This window comes from Lutra lutra, chromosome 2, assembly GCF_902655055.1.
Source record: "Lutra lutra chromosome 2, mLutLut1.2, whole genome shotgun sequence".
Classification (NCBI taxonomy): domain Eukaryota; kingdom Metazoa; phylum Chordata; class Mammalia; order Carnivora; family Mustelidae; genus Lutra; species Lutra lutra.
Genome location: NC_062279.1, coordinates 200,756,895 through 200,777,754, shown reverse-complemented (window position 1 = coordinate 200,777,754; position 20,860 = coordinate 200,756,895). Strand labels below are relative to the sequence as shown.

At 39.1% G+C, this 20,860-nt stretch overlaps 1 protein-coding gene across 2 annotated transcripts in view; it reads left to right on the top strand.

Moving 5' to 3' along the window:
• Positions 1-20,860, top strand: part of ADAMTS3 (ADAM metallopeptidase with thrombospondin type 1 motif 3) — a 255,085-nt gene that overhangs the window by 106,147 nt on the left and 128,078 nt on the right. For both annotated transcript variants that reach the window (XM_047719492.1, XM_047719491.1), the window contains exon 4: positions 8,499-8,655. In XM_047719492.1, coding sequence (XP_047575448.1) covers positions 8,499-8,655 — 157 coding nt within the window. The remainder of the gene's footprint in view (positions 1-8,498; positions 8,656-20,860) is intronic.

Here is a 20,860-nt window from a genome sequence, read left to right as displayed (position 1 = left end):
TTAGTGTTATCAGTTTGCAAGGGATTATGCTCAATGATCTTAAGACTCAGAAGTCATCCAGAAGGATCATTGTTGAATGAATTGCCAGCGAAACCCAAATATAAATCTGGGATTTAACCAGATTTATATCTCTGAGAATCAGCTGACACCTTGCTCAACATCTCTTAATCTCCAAGGACTTGCACAGTTAAAATAAATAATTAAATGGTTGAGAATGATAAGTACCATAGACATAAAGATAAGATGCTGGAATCCAAAGTAGTAAAAGTTACTTCTGGCTTTGGAATAAGGGAAAACTTTATGGAAGTCAGTGACATGGCTTGGGAAATATTTTAGCCACTTCTCCATTTTCATAAACCTTCTCCAAGTGCATCCCAAATAATTAAGTTTCTTTAATGTAAAAAAGAAATGGCTGTCTTTGCGTACCAAATTCAGTTCTATTCACTATTTTCTTGCCTTTCTCAACTATTTTGTCTTCCTCGATGTCTCCTGTGTAGAAATTTTGGGGATATCATTGAAATACTCTTTGAAATTCAGGAAAGATTTGGCAATAGTAATTACACCTGTCTGTCCTAATGATAAAATGGGACCAGGCAATATGTCTATGGGTACACTGATAGAGTAAGAGTTGGATGAAGCAGCGTAGCAAAGTGGCGAGTCTCAAAATGTGTTTTCAAGGAAACTTAGTGAATTAATATAGAGCTGTTGTCCCCCTAAGGTATAATGATAGTCTTTCTTGAATGTTATATTTACAAATATTCTCTCTCACATGCACATACAACATTAAAATAATTTTTTTTTCAGTGCCTCTTCTAGACATCTAAAACTAAACTAAGTTTAGGGTGCCTGGGTGGCTCAGTTGGTTGAGCGACTGCCTTCGGATCAGGTCATGATCCTGTAGTCCCAGGATCAAGTCCTGGGTCGGGCTACCTGCTCGGCAGGGAGTCTGCCTCTCCCTCTGACCTTCCCCCTCTCTTGCTTGCTCTCTCTCATTCTCTCTCTCTCCCTCAAATAAATAAAATCTTAAAAAAAAAACCCTAATTTTAATTAAACTCGTTTAAAACTCAATAGATATTTAAAAAAGCAAAAAACAAAAAATAGGCATATGAAATTTATTATTGCTTTTCTGTGCTATGATCCAGTATTGACATGATAACCAATTTAGCCCAAAATAACAGATATCTGGTTGAGTTCACCTTCAATAATGTGTTGTATTATTTGGCACGTGTTTCCTGGCATCCACAATAGCTACCTAGTTCTACTCTCCTTCCTTAACAGAGTCAAGAATCACTGCAGTAAAACAGGATTTAGGATCACAATTAAAAATGGAATGTTTCGGGGCACCTGAGTGGCTCAGTGGATTAAGCCACTGCCTTCGGCTCAGGTCATGATCTCAGTGTCCTGGGATCGAGCCCCGCATCGGGCTCTCTGCTCAGCGGAGAGCCTGCTTCCTCCTCTCTCTGCCTGACTCTCTGCCTACTTGTGATCTCTCTCTCTGTCAAATAAATAAATAAAATCTAAAAAAAAAAAAAAAAAAAGGAATGTTTCCATAGCATAAGTTTTTTAGATTATCTGGCACAGAGTTTTCAAGAAAACCTTGGTAATTCTTGTTGGAACTCTTTAAAATATCTTATCAATTTTTATCTTAAACCAAGTTAATGCAGTTTAGTTTTTTCTTATGGTTTATGGTTATCGACATATAGGGTCTTGAGTTTCACCTTTTTTTAGGGCTTTGTCGTTTGCAGAGGGCATTCATAGACATTATCTCATCTGAGAGTCCCTGTATCCCACAGCCCTTCCTCTTGTTTGCCATTTACACTCTGATGAGAATTAGGAAGCCATCTAACCTGGCTTATTAGAATTGGGTGTCAAATAAGGCTGTGAGGACCCCTCCTAGTGAGTAAGGAGTGTGGCCTTTGTGATAGCTGTTTCCATCCTCAGAGGCTAGTTGGCTTAATTCTGGATTCTTGGCAGTGTTTGTTGATGATGTAGCTGGAAGAGTTGACCAGATGAGAGGGGAATTACGCAGCTGGATTTTTAGCGTAGATCATTGTTTTATAAATATCCCCTCCAAAATGCCGTCAAAGGGCCCGTGTGAAGACTTAATTAAAACAATAAAATGTGTTTAATGTAATGTCCTTAATGCTGTCCTAAACATAATAAATATCTTAAAACTTCATCTGTGTTAAATTAGGGGAAATAATTTTGAGAAATACAATTAATATTTCCTGAACTGTTACATGGGAGTAGAGAATGGTAGATGTGGAGGGTTTTGTGTCACAAAGGGAAATTCACAAAATATTACCTTGATATCATGCATCATTTAAGTAACGTTGAAGATGGGCTAAAAGTGATTGCATCTGTTTAACAGAATCTTCTAGGACCATATGTCTTCTTACATGTGACATTTCCAGAAGCTCCGAAGTTATAACTTCAACGTTGTAAATATACTGGCAGCATGATATGTAATCCCGGTACTTGGAATGCCACTGTCTGAAACTTTCTCTTTTTATACATTGGGTTTTATTCGTCTGAGGCACTGTGTTGTATTCATTTGTGAAATAAAACTGGGGATCGGAGAGCAGGAGTGTGCTGTTTAGTACTGGGGTGTGACCGTGTGTGGTCTTTGGGCTTCCAGCAATGTTCGCTGAATGCATGACTCCCTAAAGGAGTATCTTGGTGAATAAAAGAGCCTTCAATACTTAACTGTTATGTACTGATGATTTTACGCTGGGGTGGTGTAGTCTAAAAATATATAGGGTGACTATTAAAAAGTACTCATTTGGTAGCTACTAAGTGAGAGAAATCAATATAGCGTGGTGGGAAGAGCAGTAGAAAAATCTCCCCGAGATGAATCTGGCTACGATCTGACTAGGCTCTGACCACTTCCTCTTCCATAACTCTTTTTACTATCTCTTCAGCCCCTGCCCCTCTGATTAGATACTTCTGTTTGATTTCCTTCTCATAGTCTTCATCCCTTGTGTCTTCTTTGCTGCAGTTACTTTTATTTGGATAAAACTCTCTACTGCTGAGATGCTCCTGACCCTCTTCTCTGGGTTCCTCCCATCTCCTCTTGCCATTCTTTCTCAACTTCCTTCTGAGATGTTTTATTTTCACTGGCCCATTGCTTACATTGATTTCTTCTCCCTCAAGAATTGGACACCAATGCCAGCCCAGGCTGATGTTCCGGGCCCTGGGATGAAGCAGTGAATGAATGGGACAGAGGCCATGCTTGGTGAAGCTTCTGTTCTGAAAGGGTGACAGTCACCTAGGCTAGGCTTTGTTAAAAAAAAAAAAAAAGAAAGAAAGAAAGAAAGAACAAAAGAAAAACAAAAGGGATCAGCAAAGAGCCCATCGTGGCTGTAGTGGAGCCAGCAACAGTGAATGAGGAGACAGGCCCAAGTGGAGGTGCCAAGAGCAGAGGAAGCCCATTGGTCCTCAGAAGAACTTTGGTTACTCACCTGAGTGAGAGGGGGCATCTGTAAAAGCAGAGGAACTTAGATTTTAAAGGCATCAAGTACTTACTGTCTCCTGTAATTAGTCTTCATTCCTTTTCCCTCCTCTTTCTCCTTTTCTCCTCCCACTGCCACTTCTGCCTCCTGGACTTTGACTTAACCGCGTGCTGCTGGCTGTTTCGTCTTTTCTTCCCTCTGGCAGGTCAGTCTCTCCAAACTGCTTTGTGGTTGTTCTCGTTCTTCATGTGAGGGTTCAGACTGGAGGGACAGGAGTCCTCCGTTGCTTCTTTCCAGAACTGTCCCACACAGGCTCTACTCAGAGCGAGCAGGTTACTCACATGCCCTCAAGCATGTATTAGGCTTTTGTGCTTCAGAACCTTGCTCAAGTCTAAATGGTCTCGCTTCTAGTGCCTTCTCTCACACCACCAGCATGGCAGTCGTCCTACCTTTTGAAGACCACAACAAGTCTGAAAAGTTGTTATCCCCTCCCTTGTACCATTCATTCCTATAGTTTTTCATAAAAAATATGTTGAAGACCTAGTTCTTGCTAACAGTGGCTCTGGGGCTTATGGAGGCAAAGATGAATGAGGAGTCAGCCTCAGGAACAGACAGTGCTCTTGGGGAGATGGAGGATAATACATTTAACATTTAAGTAAAACGACCCAACATTTGTGTTAAAGGTCATGAGAGCAAAGAGCACAAGGCTCTGAGTCAGAAGAATGAGCTGAGATGGTCCTAATGTAGACGGGGCCAGCTAATGTAGGTAGAGATAACGAACTTATTTCTAAGGGATTCACAGTGAAGCTGATACCTGGAGAATGAAAAAGAGCCCGCCAAGGAAAGTGTGGTGTGTTGGGAGAAGAGCCTTCTAAGTAGAACCAATAGCATTTCAAAGTCTGAGGCAATAAGGAGCTTGACATAGCTAAGGAAAAATGGAGCCGAGCCAAGGCCCTGAGGTTGGTGCATAGTAAGCCAGGTGAGAGTGGGGCCGCCTGAGGTTGATGGGCAGGGCCGGTGATGCTGGCACTGGGGGCCATGATAAGGAGCGTGGTTCTGAGCACCATGGGAAGCAGTTGCAGTGTTTTAAGCGAAGGGGTGGCAGGATCTTATTTGAAGTTGAGACTGCCATCTGTTCATTAAAACCCACCTGTCTTTTCTCCCTGAGCACCCAGCCAGATTCCATTTCCTGGTTCTCTTTGCAGTGGGCTTTGAGCTGCGTGACGGTATCTTACTCAGGGAAGTAAATGGTAGTGGTAACATAGCCACGTGGTAAGTGGTGGTGAGTAGCCCCACAATGAGGGCTGGCTCACAACCCCCCCAAGGGGGCTTCCTCGTGCTGTTTGCCTTCTGACTGGGCAAACTTGGGAGGAGTCCCTCTTGGAAAGGTAGAGCCACTGGAACGTGGGCACCTGCACAGCTGTGTGGAATGGAGCCCCCTCCCAGCTGACATAGAACTATCCTGAGCTTTTGGGGCACCTGGGTGGCTCAGTTGGTTGAGCGGCTGCCTTTGGCTCAGGTCATGATCTCAGGGTACTGGGATTGAGCCCCACATTGGGCTCCCTGCTCAGCGGAGAGCCTGCTTCTCCCTTTCCCTCTGCCTGCTGCTCTGCCTACTTGTGGTATCTCTCCATCTCTCTAATAAATAAATAAAATCTTTTTTTTTTTTTAAAGAACTATCCCAAGCTTTTATGTGAGTGAGAATGAAGTACCTGATGTGTTGAGCCGTCACGTGTCCCACCCATTTGTGGCCACATTCTCATTTGTCTAAAATAATGTGGTAGCTCGCAAGAGCTATTTTGGCTGCTGTGCTGTATGAGATCGTGAGACAGCGTGAACAATGAAGTCCCCATGGGGACTAGAGAGATGTCAGTTGGAATAGATTTTAGGTCATTTTGGATATAGAATGAACAGCTCCTACTGATAATTTGCTGTGTGTCCAGTAAACTTGTGGGGGAATAAAATCTCGCTTGATTTGAGCCTCAAGGGTACTATCATGTACTTTCTGTAGCATACCTCACTGAATACCTTTAGGTATGTGTTTTGTTTATTTGACTAGATTGCCCTAGAGGGCAAACAGACCCTATCTTTGAGACGCTTTTATTTACTGTCATGTCTAGTATGGTGCTTTAGATAAAGTACTTTTTAAGTTAAACTTCGCTTAAATTAATGAATAAAAGGGTAGATTCTCAGATTTTTTGACCACGGAGTTATCAGGGGTCATGTGACCCAGCCTTGCCTTGCCATTGATACCACCTCTACTTGGCTTAAATTTTCATTGCCTTCTAAGGGAGAGGCTTAGCTGTGTTAAATTTTTGTGTTACCTGTGTTTGCCCAGTCATAATGGAAACAGCCTAAGGAAGCCCATATGGGAGGATTTATGAGCTAGCCCTATTCACCACTACCACTTACTTCCCTGGGTAGGATACAGTAACGTGGTTCACAGCCAACTGCGAAAAGAGAGCCAGGAAATGGAATCTGGCTTAGTGGGGAAAGTAATATCATGGGGACTGGGAATTGAATATTTGCAGTAGGAGGTATGTAGAAATGTTTTTTAAAGGCATGTGAGCTAATCCTTACTTCCTCGCCATCACGAGCCATAGTGTCCCCACTAGCTGTTGCCCAGTGCTCAGACTTGTTTCATGGGCCACTATTTCCATCTACAGTTAGGCACTCCTCTGGGAGAAACATTATGATTTATGGGACATCTCAAGATAGGAGGCAGTTTCTGAAATCCACATGGGCACTGATGAGGTCTGTAACTAAGGAAGTGGTGGTGGAAATAGAAGGATGGTATTAGAATGTAAGAAACTTCATAGAACATGGTGACTGGATGGATTTGGTGCAAAGAAAAGAATAAATAGAAATAAATAGAATAAAGAGGAATACTGAAGCCCCCTGCTGATAAAGCTCAATTTATCAACTAAATGTGCGTCAACAGACCAGTGTTTTCAAGATAAAGCCAGTTAATACTGCCTATCACTGATGGATGGCATTAGTGATGAGTCTGTACATTTAAGCCTTGTACATGGAACTGTGTTTGTGTTTAGTCTGAATGTATTTTATGAATGTTATGAAACCATATATGCCTGAGAAGGGCAAAAATAATGATGTTGAAATTACTGGTAAAAAGAGATATAAGAATGGTACACCAATGCTAAAGAGATTAAAATGAGAACTGGAAAGCATGAGAAAAATGTTGCAAGTTCTATTTGTAGAGGAGATCCTTTGACAGTAGGAACAACTCTGAAGGGTAAAGAGTAATCAGGCCCCTTGTAAAAAATACTGCATTTCACAGTAGAGGAGTAGAGGAAGAGTGATTGACCAGATGAGAAAACAACTCCGAAAATGGGAGTTAGGTCTCGAAGGCCAGTATGAATATCCAATGCCCATTAGCTCAGTGTTCTTTTTAGGGAAAGCTAGAAGTTTCTTCAGGAGGGTAAGGGCTAAGCATAGCGAAGGAGCTGTGGCCGTGTTTTCTTGTGAGACGTGGTCACATAAAATCAAGGACTATTTTGTGCGTAGCATCAGGGTGAGTGCAGAAGTGTGTGGGGGGACACCCTAGTTTCTAAGACCTCTCTGTGACGCTTACACAGGGAAGGAGGGCATAGGGCATGCCAGGTGGAAGAAGTCAGAATGGAAACCAGGGAACAGAGTCGAATACAACAGAAAAGCTACCGTCAAGCATATTTGTTGCAAACAAGTGCCATATGGGAAGGCGTACTTATCTTTAATTTCTGTGCTGCTCAACAGAGAGTGGTAGAACTGTTACATCAACAGCTAGAAAGGATGAGCATCCCTAAGGCCCAGCCCATGTTTCACGAGAGCCCGTAATCTCCTATTTGAAAATATAGAATAAGCCAAGGGCCTCAGAAGAAAAATATGACTTACTTCTAGATCCAACATGTGTTTCCAAAATAATTACAATTCCCACACTAACACATTATTTCTCTGACTTAATTTTCAAATAAAAAGCACAAAAATTTAAATTCATACTACATATTAATGTATGACCTTTACATTGGAAATGTGAGCTGTAACTATTTGACTGTAATGTGGACTTGATACCTAATGAGGAGCAAATTTCAGACAAAAGACATCATTTCTATTCAGCTATAGTAGTGAACATAGTCCTGGGTTTTCTAAATAAAAGATGAAACAGCAGAAAAAAAGACTCTATTAATGAATGAAGCATAACTTTTTTAGTAGGGAAGGATGGGGCTTGAGGAGGGAAAAATAGGTATAAAATCATCAAGTGTTAGATGAAGATTGGACAAATATGAGTTAGTTCCTCAAATTAATAAATATTGGAAATGCAGTATTTCCACTGAAACTTAAAGAGGCTTTTAAAGGAACTCATTGTTCTCTTACCATAGCGGTATGGAAGGAAAATGTAAATGACTTAAAAAAAATACTAGCCATGCATGGGTAGCAGCTCTACAATGGGTGATTATGGGATATTGGAGATGTTTGTTGAGTTTATTTCATAACCCTGTAAGATTTCTTTTAGAGATAAAATACCAAGTAGAATATATAAATGCACTTCTTTTGCAGTCTAACGAAGTGCACACATTGTGTAATTTTCTTATTCTTACTCTATGTAAAGTTCTTATTATACCTTATATGAATTATTTTATTCCTATCATTTATGAATTTCTATCTTATGTGAATTATTTAACCATGTGAAATTTATAGCCAAAAGTGTAAGAAAAAGCATGAGTTTTCACAAGTTATATACTTGCCATTTAAAAAGGTACTCATGAGGGGCGCCTGGGTGGCTCAGTGGGTTAAGCCTCTGCCTACGGCTCAGGTCATGATCCCAGGGTCCTGGGATCGAGCCCCACATCGGGCTCTCTGCTCAGCAGGGAGCCTGCTTCCTCTCTCTCTCTCTCTCTGCCTGCCTCTCTGCCTACTTGTAATCTCTGTCAAATAAATAAATAAAATCTTTAAAAAAAAAATAAAAAGGTACTCATGAGCTAAAGATGACAGAAACTTTATCTTTAAAAAAATTTTTTTTTTAATTAACACATTTTATGCTTTCTCTAGGCTGGAATGATAAAAAGTGATGATGATGAGTATTTCATTGAACCTTTGGAGAGAGGTAAACAGATGGAGGAAGAAAATGGAAGGATTCATGTTGTCTACAAGAGATCAGCGGTAGAATGGGCTTCCGGAAACGTGTCCCACGACTGCCAATACCGAGGTAGGTATCTTTGACAAGGCTTAATAATTAACCATAATTTTAAGATACCTTGAAAACAACTCTCCCAGTCAGTTAAGAGAGTGTGATAATCATGTGCTTTTGCATAATATGGAGATAGTGAAAGAAGTTCATAAGTCTTGAAATTTGGCTCAACTTTCTTGAAACCCATAGCGGAATATGATGTTACTGGTATTATTATTATTTTATTCCAGTGCATTATTGTGTTGACAGTCTGTTTGCTATTTATGATTTCTGTTAAGGCTTCACATTAAAATGGCCTTTTCTCTCTCTTCTGTGAAAACTTAAAAATATTTTTGCTTTCTAAAAGTATCTAAATTATGAGTTATTAATATTATTCAGACCTTTAAAATAAGATATATTGACATGGCAAAGCGATCGATATGTGGTAGGCACATTTGAAAATACAAATGCTATGTGACTTTAAGGTCTATTTTGCAAATCTTTCTACAATATGGGAGAGAGAATGAGTTGAATGATTCTGCCAAATTTTAATTCAAAATAGGCTAGACCAGTCAAGTCAATTAAATTATGGCATGTTAAGCTTCTCTAATTTTGTGTGTTTTAATGAAATCTGAAACTAATTTGTTATTAGAGATGTTTTTATAAGTTGGGTGTAGAAGTTCCCTTAATGGAAAAGAAAGGAAATTTGAGAATTTATGTTTTTTAACCAAATTTCAAAAAGTCTGTATTTCCTTATGTCAGGCCAATTATCTGATTAGAGATAATAGAAATTTCCCCCAGGAAAAATGTCAGGAATATAAATAATCTTAAGTTGACCATCTAGATTCTAGATTCATGATATCTTGCCTCCTGAGAGTTATTACCTAGTTTGATTTTCAGATACCACGTTTCCTTTAATGCTCCATACTAATGGAATAGTACAATTTAAAATAAATTTTAAATTAACTCGGCCTGAAGAGTTTTTGAGAAATTTCTGATCTGAAGCAACAGCACTGAATTAATAGATGCAATACTGTGAAATGTGTGCCCGTCCTCAAGGGTCACGGTGGTATAATTGGAAGAGAATATTTAGGCAGATGGGAGTAATAGCTCTGAAACATCAAGTTGTTCTGTGACCTTAGAATAGTAGTTCAACTGTCTGAGCCTCAGTTTTTCTGTGAGCAAAGAATTCAAATACGTTGCACAGTTATAATGTCTTAGAAATAATACATGCAGATTGTTGAGTGTAACCCTCGATAATAGTAGATAGGCAATCAGTGCTAGCTGTTACTGTTATTAATAATTAATGATAATAACTTAGTACAAAGTTTACACGTTAGGAGTTTTAATTAAAGTTGAACAGTTAGGCATTGCTTGCCTTCATGTTGTGAATACATTCTTATTAGTTCTCATTTGTATTTTCATGTTTTAAAAATGTCATTCTAAATCAAAAGACTGGATATGTGATAAGATAGATAGTAGGATGCATTACTTTTTCTTTTTTTTTTTTAAGATATTTTATTTATTTATTTGACAGAGAGAGAGATCACAAGTAGGCAGAGAGGCAGGCAGAGAGAGAGGGGGAAGCAGGCTCCCCACTGGGCAGAGAGCCCGATGCAGGGCTCAATCCCAGGACCTTGAGATCATGACCTGAGCCTAAGGCAGAGGCTTAACCCACTGAGCCACCCAAGCACCCCTGCAGTAATGTTTCTATAGTTTAATTGTTAATGATATCTAGTATCTTTTGTGAGGTAGTGGTTAAATGTCTTTTAGTAAAGTGTAGCCTCTATGCTATAGAATTGTAGAAGAGGATTGGGACGTCCTTAGTGCATAAGGCACTGTGACTTTCCTCCCAATTGCTCCTTCCATCACACCTATAGTTTCACCAAGCTTTACTCTGTTGCTCTATTTCAGTCCCTAAGGGTATCCATTTCTATAAATAGCAGTCCTGGGAATTTTTAGTAGTCTAATATTTACAGAGAAGGAGAGATTTTTTTTTTCAATTGGAATAAGAAAATTGTGGGAAATACTATGTTTTATACGTATTGCATTTTTAGATACTAGATTAAGGAAAATAATTTAGAAGTCAGAGGGTATAAATTTAAAAGAGTTAGATGAGATTAAGGCAGTTTGGGACATTAATTTAGAAAATTATTTAACATATCAAGTAGCATCAACCTTGACTTAACTCTGATTTTATAATGTGTTGTTTTTAAGAATGCAGGCACTGAAGACTTTATTTTTAATTTTTCAATTATGAGTAAAAGATTATTTTATAGTTGAAGTAGACCATAAAATACATTTTGGAAAGGTTTTCAGCAATCATCAGTCAAAGGAGGAGGGGTTCCTTTCTTAATTCAAAATTGCTTTAAAACTTCACCCAATATATAACGTAGAATGTTCTATGATAAACCTTTGTATGAGCTTAATAACTTCTGTTTTCTTATTTATGAAGTTCTGATTGAACTGAGTTGCTAGTGATTATCAATTTTCTTCCTTTTGAGACTCTTAAATTATAACCATATATTTCAGAAATGTAAATGTCTTTTTAGGGTAAAAAGAGATTCAGATTCAGAACTTTAAGTACTATATTATAACTTTAAAATTCTTCTTTTACCTTCTTGGTCACAAGACCGAGAGCCAAGCTTTTTCATGGACTACATACTTTCCAAGTGAAATTAAGAATATATTTTTATACCTTATTCCATCATTCTAAAATGTAGCACTGAACAGATTCTAGGTTTAGACGGTATATTGATTTATAAATGAAAGCTACAGTATCATATGAAATAGTGCTTTGTCTGGATCAACTCAGGATATTATTGTACGAGACACAAGTGGTCTTTCTTCAACAAGTTATTAGAAGAGGATTAAAATACATAAGAGGTACTTAGAAATACATTTGAGGGCCATGGTCTTCATAAATTTCCCTGACAGCAAATCATCCGGACAGAGTTTCACCAGTGGGGCTCTTATACATAAACATTCTGCTGTATTTTGCTAGTTGTCTCCATAATCGCCCGGCCACATGTGTTGCTTTGTCAGCTTAGCAACTCAGAACTGACATTCATTTAATTTCCATAGTTTGAGTAAGTGTTCTAAATTAAAACCAATTATGTCCTGAACGAAGTGATAAAAGTGAGATGGAGAGAAGGAGCCAAATTGGATTGAGACTGAAGTAAAACTGATGAGGTGATTTGATGCCATCTATCTCGGGGGTGGAGAGAGAGAGTGAACAAGGGTGACTCAGAATACTAATCTGAAAGCTGAGAAGATTCTCTTTCCAGAATTCAGGTATTTAAAATGGGAAACAGAAATAGGGTTGATGGGGGATGACAAGGGGGTATAATTTTGGATATTTGAGTTCAAAGATCCATTGGAAAAGTGAGTGAATAAAAAATGCACAGTATATTTTCATAATCATGTGTCAGAGTCAGCGAACGATGGCCCTTACACACATGGTGGGGAAGGGATGGGTAGAGGTTTGCTTGGAGTCAGGGGACAGGTTTTGTCCCTGTCCCCTGTGGATGCTTAGAGTGTCTTTGCTTGCCTTCTACTCTCTCTTTTCCAAGTTCATATCGAGAATCAGAAGGTGTTCCTTGCACAGAATTGGAAGTCCATTAAAGATATCCGCCACCTATCGCTATGGGAGAGGAAGACATTGAGTCCTCAAAACATAAACACAAAACAAAACGTAAAGCAGATAATAGTCTTCTACCACACTCAAGAACACTAAGCTGTTTCACTTGATGAAAAGCAAACAGCTCTTTTGATTCCTTATCCTCTTATTTATCTGGGTTTTCAATAAACGTCACTCACAGCTTTGAACCTGTTGAGAACATAAATGCTATGATCCAACAGTAACACAAACCCGCAACCATTTCCATATAGTTCACAGATTCTCTTTCCTTAATTCTTCATAAGGAAGTTGTATTGTTTTTTGAAATGTGGAAAAATGTGAAGAACTGTTTGAAAATATATTGAACTTGTAAGATCACAGACGCAGCACTCTCCTTTAGAATTACTCTTTTAAGACCAAAAACGGTTTTACGCTTGGCAGTATAAACTACCTCTCCCAGTGTAGAATTGGCAGGTGTTTATCACACATAGTACTGCCAGCTTCCGGCAAAGAAACACCCATCCTTTTCATTAAACAACAAACATAAACTGTTCATGATGATGATAAAGAACATGTCAAAAAAACCTTATCTCCTTCATTATGGGGGGAGAGTTGAATTTCACTATTTTTTCTCTTTTTTTTCTTTTTGATTTCTGCTTTGGGAGGATGGATATCACATCCATTTCTGTGCATTCAGTTTGGACACAATTATTTTATATTTTACTGGTTTTTGAAATTTCATTTGGTAGCAGCATGGTTATTCAATCAATAAACGGTCATAAGCTTCACCTCCACTGTTAAATCAATCATCTGAGCCTAAACTCCGATGAAAAACAAAACATAGCCCTGACCATCTCTGAAGAATGTCTGTATTGTCACCCATGAGAAGTTTGCTTTAGGCAGTCTCTTTGGGGGGAAAGGGGGTGCTGTACTTGGATGACATCATTCAGCTTTTCATAATTTTTATTTAATCCCTGGGCCCTTAAGCTTTTCCCATCAAATTACAAACTATTCACTCACCAGAAGCTTTGTGTTAAAGTAATTTTTGTAATTACTTCCTACCAGTGGGAAACAAGGAATAGTAAGCCTTTATCTCTAGCTTCCTTTCAGGATTTTCATTTTCCTGCACGATCCCAAGCGCTTGTGTTGCTGGCGTGGTTGTCATGGTGCTGTGAAGGAGTGTCTTTGTCCCAGGTGGGAAGCATGTACAAGTCAGAAATGATTTGGGAGTTGCTCCTGGTTGCCAGGGAATGAATCTATGAAACAAGCACTAGAATAATGGGAAGACTATTTCTTATTTTGGTGACTCTAGGAACTTCCTAGACAGAGTCCTTCCTTGAATCTATAGAAAAGTCAGTAGGTGCTATAACCTATTATATTTGGAAGTTCTCATGACCTATGCCCCAATCCAAAAGAGACAGTGGTGGGCTTTGCAAGCCACAAAAAAAGGAAAAAAAAATCAAATGAGAGAAATCAATTTTGGCATCTTTTCTTATTAAATGAGGCATGAAACGGTATTATTAATTATTAAGATCTGTCAAGTAGTAGCCATCCTTTTAGATAGATGTTAAATGATAAATTTTACTCATTTTTACTCGGCTGCACAATTTAGCTTATAATATAATCTAAGGTCAGCCATTCATCAGAGTTCCTACTAGTGATTTGTATGGAAATACTACTTATATTTATGTAATTCCTTTTAGGTTGGTTTCGCATATTTTATAATCCATGTATTTATAGTAATTATTGGCAAAAAGAAGGCAATTAAAGATTGAGTTGTTAAATGAAATAATCAGGAAGCAGAGTGATGGTTGAAGATCTTTCAGATGTGAAAGATAGAAGCTAATGCTTCTATCTTCCTTGTATTCCTTGTATTAAAATGTCTTACACGGCCTATTCTATCCCTTTGTGAATAGGTACCAGGAAAGCAGTTTGTTTATATAGACTAGGATTAAAGTGTTACAAATGTAACTCCATTTTTGTAATAAAGAATTGAGTATGGAAAGATACAAACTGTATGGAGAATTGAGAACTTCCGGATGACTATTTAGTCATTGAATTGACATTAAAGGACAAAGAATTTGAAGTTTTTAGATATATCTAGGTGATTGGAACAAAATTGAGAACAGTTATTTTAAATTAGGGTACAAAGCTAATGTAGATAATGGAGGTTGGACATTGATTCTTAAATTAAATGATTGCCTTTTGGAGGTAACTGTATCGGGGCACCTGGGAGGCTCAGTTTTAAGCCTCTGCCTTCAGCTGAGGTCATGATCTCGGGGTGCTGGGATCGAGTCCTGCATTGGCTCCCTGCCCCATGGGGAGTCTGCTTCTCCCTTTGCCCCTCCTCCCACTCATGTGCACACATGCTCTCTTTCTCTCTCAGATAAATAAATGAAATCTTAAAAAAAAAAGAAGAAGAAACTCAATTATTGAGTCATGAAAGAATAATTATCAAGAAATCTGTGAGGGGGTGCCTGGGTGGCTCAGCGGGTTAAAGCCTCTGCCTTCGGCTCAGGTCATGATCCCAGGGTCCTGGGATCGAGCCCCACATCGGGCTCTCCGCTTGGCGGGGAGCCTGCTTCCCCCACTCTCTCTCTGCCTGTCTCTCTGCCTACTTGTGATCTCTGTCTGTCAAATAAATAAATTTAAAAAAAAATCTTTAAAAAAAAATCTGTGAGGATTGGAAAAATGTAATTGTACTTTCTAAATATAAGATATATTTTATTATGAAAATACACTTTAGTGTTTGGTTTTATTTACATGAACTTCTTTTACTTAAAAGGTATAGACTCTATTTGTAGTAGAATAGACCACTCACATGCCTAGTCTGCCTGCTTAAACACATTTTAAAGCCTGTACTTAATTTCTTTCCATGTACAACTTATTTATTTATAAACTTACATGTTAGTAAGTGGGAAGCATATTGTAAGGAATTCAAATATTTCTAGAGGTTTTGTAAATCTTTTATTTCATTATTTCTGTTTCTAACATGATAAGTATTTTTATGGAAGATAATTTGCTATCAGGGTGTATATATATGTGTGTGTGTGTGTGTGTATAGACATATATATATATATATATATATATGCTATATATATATGTCTTTCATTGTTTTCTTTTTCCTATTAGATCATCCACTATTAACTTTAAATGTAAAATTATTTATGAGGATCAATGCTAGTCACTTCCCTTTGGTATTTTGTAAATAGTTTTTTGTGTGTGTGGGTTCCTTTCTGTGTCATTCTCAGTCCTCTCTTTCTTTATGGGATCTTTTTATCCCTGTCCCTGCAGAGCATCTTTAATGTAGATGAAGTGGAAGTTAGTGATATATGTTGAAGAAAACTAGCGTAGGGGAAAAATAAGGGTAGCACAGAAATAATATTTCTATTTGAAAATCATCTGTGATTAGATTATGGGAACTATGAATTAAAATGTGAGGGCTATATTCAGGCCAAGATAATTGCTCCTCTAATGCACGATTCTGCAAGGGGAGCTGAATCCTTGGTTTTGTTCTTTCTAGACACCAAATATTTTACTCTGATTTTCACTTGCAGTCCACCTGGTCTAGATACCTAATTTAAAAAATTCTTTTTTTTTTTAAAGATTTTATTTATTTATTTGACAGAGAGAGAGATCACAAGTAGGCAGAGAGGCAGGCAGAGAGAGGGAGGAGGAAGCAGACTCCCTGCTGAGCAGAGAGCCCGATGTGGGGCTCGATCCCAGGACCCTGAGATCATGACCTGAGCTGAAGGCAGTGGCTTAATCCACTGAGCCACCCAGGCACCCCTAATTTAAAAAATTCTTAATGGAAGTCCTTGAACTTGAGACTGTATAAGGTGGAAAGATTTATTTTAGCAATGATTGGAGCCATTTCCCTAAGTAAGACTATAAACTTTACTGGATATAAGTAATTATATATAGCATATTCTTTTATTACTGTCTAGTACCTTACTGAGTATCTGGAAAAAATATTTGGCAAGTCTGAATGAGGCATTAGTTCAAACTGGTTTTGTTTATCTTTTTTTTAAGATTGATTTATTTATCTTAGAGGAGGGTGAGAGAGAGAGAAGGGAAGGGGCAGAGGTACAAGGAGAGAATCTCAAGCAGACTCGCTGTTGAGTGTGGAGCCTGGCCCGGGTCTCGATCTCCAGATCCTGAGATCATGACCTGAGCCGAAATCAAGAGTTGGACGCATAACCGACTGAGCCACCCGGGTGCCCCTGTTTTGTATCTTTCACAACTATCATAGCCACTTTTATGCCCCCTTAACTTGTTCTTTGCTTTTAGCCTGAGATAGTTGTTCATTATTTCAGAGCTCTGATTAGCAAGTCAAGTATCCTAAGACTTCGTGTATTTTCTTTTTCAAAGGACAGTCTTTAATTGTGGCTATTTTCTAGCCAATTCCCGTGGAAGTCTTCGTTTCTCTTGAGTGCGCTTTATGGATTGGTGCATGTTCTTTAAGTGTGAACAACAAGGTCTGTGTGGTACTAACATTGCATTCTGACTTCAGTTCTCTGTCTCAGCACTTTGGTGGGTTTTGTCATGTTTTCATGTTCTGTCGGGTCTTACTCCCTATACTAGAAGGATAGAAGCAATGTCTAAGCCCCTTTTGGTGAGATGAGTGGGTGATAAAAGTAGATTCTCTTTACATCTTATGCCATGATCCTCATACTAATAAAATGCCACTGGACGGCCTTCTCGTCTTAGGAAATGAGGGTATTAGGACAGATTTTTGAGTTCTTCATTCTGCATCTTGGATGACCCATTTAGATAAAACCAACGGAGGAATTTAATGCAAGTAAACATTGCCCCACTTCATTCTGTGATCCTAGGCTTGACTTTTGAGTCCAGTGGGAAGTCCTAGGGAAATCATTGCTAGGTAAGGCATATGATATGCACCACCTTTTTATATTTAAAGGAGCTATAATTAAGTACAGCAGGCTAGGTTTTTTGTTTTCTACAGCATCCTTCTCTCATTTGTGGTGACCCAACATCTGGAAAGTCAGCGGAAGCATTTGTGTGGTTGTTACAGGTTTGCTATCATCTGAGATCCCATGGGCATCCCTCCATCACCTACCAGTACTCTTTCTCTTAAATTTACGGAAGAAATGTTGTAACACCCCATCATCTCAGACATATACAAAATATTAATGAACCTTTATGATATACATTGAGTTTTTTATAGATTTGAGATCTGAAGCATGGACATTAGTCAAAATAACTATTATAATAATCACTCAGATTTTTATTCTCAATCAAACCCCAACTTTTATGGAGTTTTCATCTTTCCTAATTATGTGGCTCATTTTATGTTGCAACTCAGACCTCAACTCACAGTGTACATAACAGCATCCCTCCTCTGTTTCTTCTTTTTTGTGACCTTATGAACAACTTTGATAAAGCAGCTCAAGTAATTAGCGTTGTTTTTTTTTTTTTAAGGTTTTTATTTATTTATTTGACAGAGAGAAATCACAAGTAGGCAGAGAGGCAGGCAGAGAGAGAGGAGGAAGCAGGCTCCCTGCTGAGCAGAAAGCCCGATGTGGGGCTTGAACCCAGGACCTGGGATCATGACCTGAGCCGAAGGCAGCGGCTTAACCCACTGAGCCACCCAGGCGCCCCAGCGTTAAGTTTTGCATCCCGAACAGACCTTATGTCAATGGGAAGCCAAGAATTTACTCTAAATACTAGGGATTATGAAAATTGACCTTCCTTTCATTAATACAGTAGTTACATTGTAGCACTTGTTAATTCTGCACAAATATTCATGCAGAAGACAAAGAAAAAGCGGGGGGAAGCGCCGCTGCCCTACAATGTAGAATGCATCACGTGTTGATCTTGCGCATGAGTTTTCTACATCAACTGACATGTGGGTTTCTTTGGCTGGCTGAGTAGGCCCCACTGGGCTGATGCTCCATGTCTGCCTGGCCGCTGCAGGCCCTGCTGGCTTTCCCTGCTGGTCTTTCTCAATTTGACTAGAGGCTGCTCTCCCTGGCGCAGTGGACCACCCTGAGTTTGGCGAGGACCCTTACGCCACAGCCCATGTGGCCCACGGCAGTCTGTTGTGGGACCACGTTGGGTCTGGTTCAGCAGCCCTTTTTACAGGCTCCCTGGGAAACTCAGATACTGTTCTTTTTGCAGCACAGGAAGTAAGGGGAGTCGTGGCTTCCTCGGCTGCCATCAGATTGGATGGGCCACCTGCCCTGAGGTGGTCTCTTTCCAGAGCCCCCAGGACAGAGCAGGAAAAAAGGCTTTGGTGCTTGGAGATCCCCACAGATCTGTATGTTTTAATACCATGTCCCTTCTCTTCTGAGGCTTGGCCTTGAAGGGAGCTGGGAAGAAGTCAGGACCACTGTCTCCTCATTCCCGTTTGTCTCTCTTGTCCCAAAAGCAGTGCAAGATCTAAAGGACCCAACTTGCCTTTCCCTTCCTCTGATTACAAGCTTCCTCCTTACCACGGCAGTCTCATGCCCAAGACATATGATGGCCAGGACTTCCCTCTGATAGGAGGAAAACACAAATGAAAACCAAGCATGCAAATAAAAAACCGCTGTTTTCTGGCTTCCAGGCCTGGTGTTGATTTGTTTTGTGTTGATTTGATTTGTATTGATTTGTTATGTGAGAACCAAGAGAATTATAGCGTCCTTTCTTCCCATACAGCCTTGCTTACCAATCTCTTTTCTTTGGACAAATCTTACTTGAACTTCAGAAACTGAATATTGAATTTCCTTTTATTCTTTTTTTTTTTTTTTGAAGATTTTATTTATTTATTTGAGAGAGAGAGAGAGAGAGAGTGAGAGAGAGCATGAGAGGGGAGAAGGTCAGAGGGAGAAGCAGACTTCCCATGGAGCTGGGAGCCCGACTCAATCCCAGGACTCTGGGATCATGACCTGAGCCGAAGGCAGTGGCTTAAACAACTGAGCCACCCAGGCCCCCGAGTTTCCTTTTGTTCTTGATGCAACAATCTGACAGTCCAATGGCCTCCTCCTTCTCTCTATTCTCTCTCACTCAAGGTCTCCCAGCCACTGTTGGGATGATCAGCAAGTCATCTACACATAAACACAGGGAAGAATAAACATGGTATTTTCCAAATATCCTTCTCATTACATAAGTTACCGTATTTCTGTGGTCCACATTGCTGTAGTGGACCACATAGTGTAGATACATACGGTTTTGTAGAAACCGTATGTATCAAAGGATTGTTGAAAGGGCTCTTGTTAGACTCTTTCCCTCTCATTTTATACGTGTAAGTTTGGATGAAGAAGGATAAGATGTCAAATGCAAAAATAGTGACAAACAGGGTTACAAATGTAATCAATGTCAGAAAAAAAAATTTTACATTCATAACTCAAGCCGTTACTTACCACATGAGTTATGGTCTAAATTGCATCACAAATATGGCTTTCACACCCAGAGTCACCAAGAGAACCCTGCAATTTTCAGTTTGTCCATATCTATACCTCTAAACTTGGAGTCTGAATATTACTTGACTATTATTTTCTTTTTCTAACCTAATACCTGCAAATACAGAATTTTATCCCAAATTCCACAGAATTTTATTTGTGATTAAAAGAAGAAATCAAAGATCTATTCTCTTTGTGAATATAGAAACCTGAGGTTTTATTTATGATAAAATTGTTATTTATGATAGAATTTATGATAGAATATGCTTGGTGATTTTTTTTTTAATATAGAGCAGCGTAATAGTATAATCATCACAAGTCCCTGTGCTTACTTTTGCAGATTTGTTAAATTTTTGGTCCAGAGATAGAAGAATGGTGTTAAAAGTGACAGAGGGACCATGTCCAGTCCTCCTGCAGTTGAAATAGGGAGGTCATCTGTTTTAGTCTTCTTCAGTTCTTGGCAATAACAAAGGAAAAATTAATAAGGCCAGTCATGAAGGCAGTTTCTTGCTTCAGGTTCTCCGATCCAGTGACTAAGGCTTAAAGAACAACTTGAATGTGATATACAGCAGGAAAACTTACAGGAATGGGAAACCGGAACTGCTCAGTGTTTAGTCCCTTGAGAATATCCCTTACATTTCTAGGTATAGGGCCAGAATATAAGTGATTATTTCAGAAAACATATTTTGATTATGGAGATGGATCACACACGTTCTCTGTTCAATCCCCTTTCCACACACACTCTAACCCCACCTTAATGGCCATTCCTGTGAAAGGTGTTTCATAGCCAAAGGAAGACAGTCCAAGTGTGTTAAATTTTTTTAGTGTAAAGTCAGCCAAGGATATCCTGTAAAAACAGATTCAAACATTTGAATCTGATCTTTTGAGCCAGTTTTAAAATTAGATCTTCAAACTGGGTCTTTAGAACACTAAAGAAATCAGAAATCTCAGTGGAGACTTTTTTTTTTTTGATATGACTATCAATGTGTATCTCTAACAATCTTTACTATTTCCTATTTCACAGAGGAGAAAGAGCTCACATTTTTCAGCTAGTTCACGAGAAAACTAAAACATTTATGAGAGATGGAATAGGGGTCCGTAGTTTATGCCTTCAAGAAGTATGACGGCAGGGCGCCTGGATGGCTCAGTTGGTTAAGCATCTGCCTTTGGCTCAGGTCATGATCTTGGGGGCTGAGGGTGGAGCCCTGTGTCAGGCTCCCTG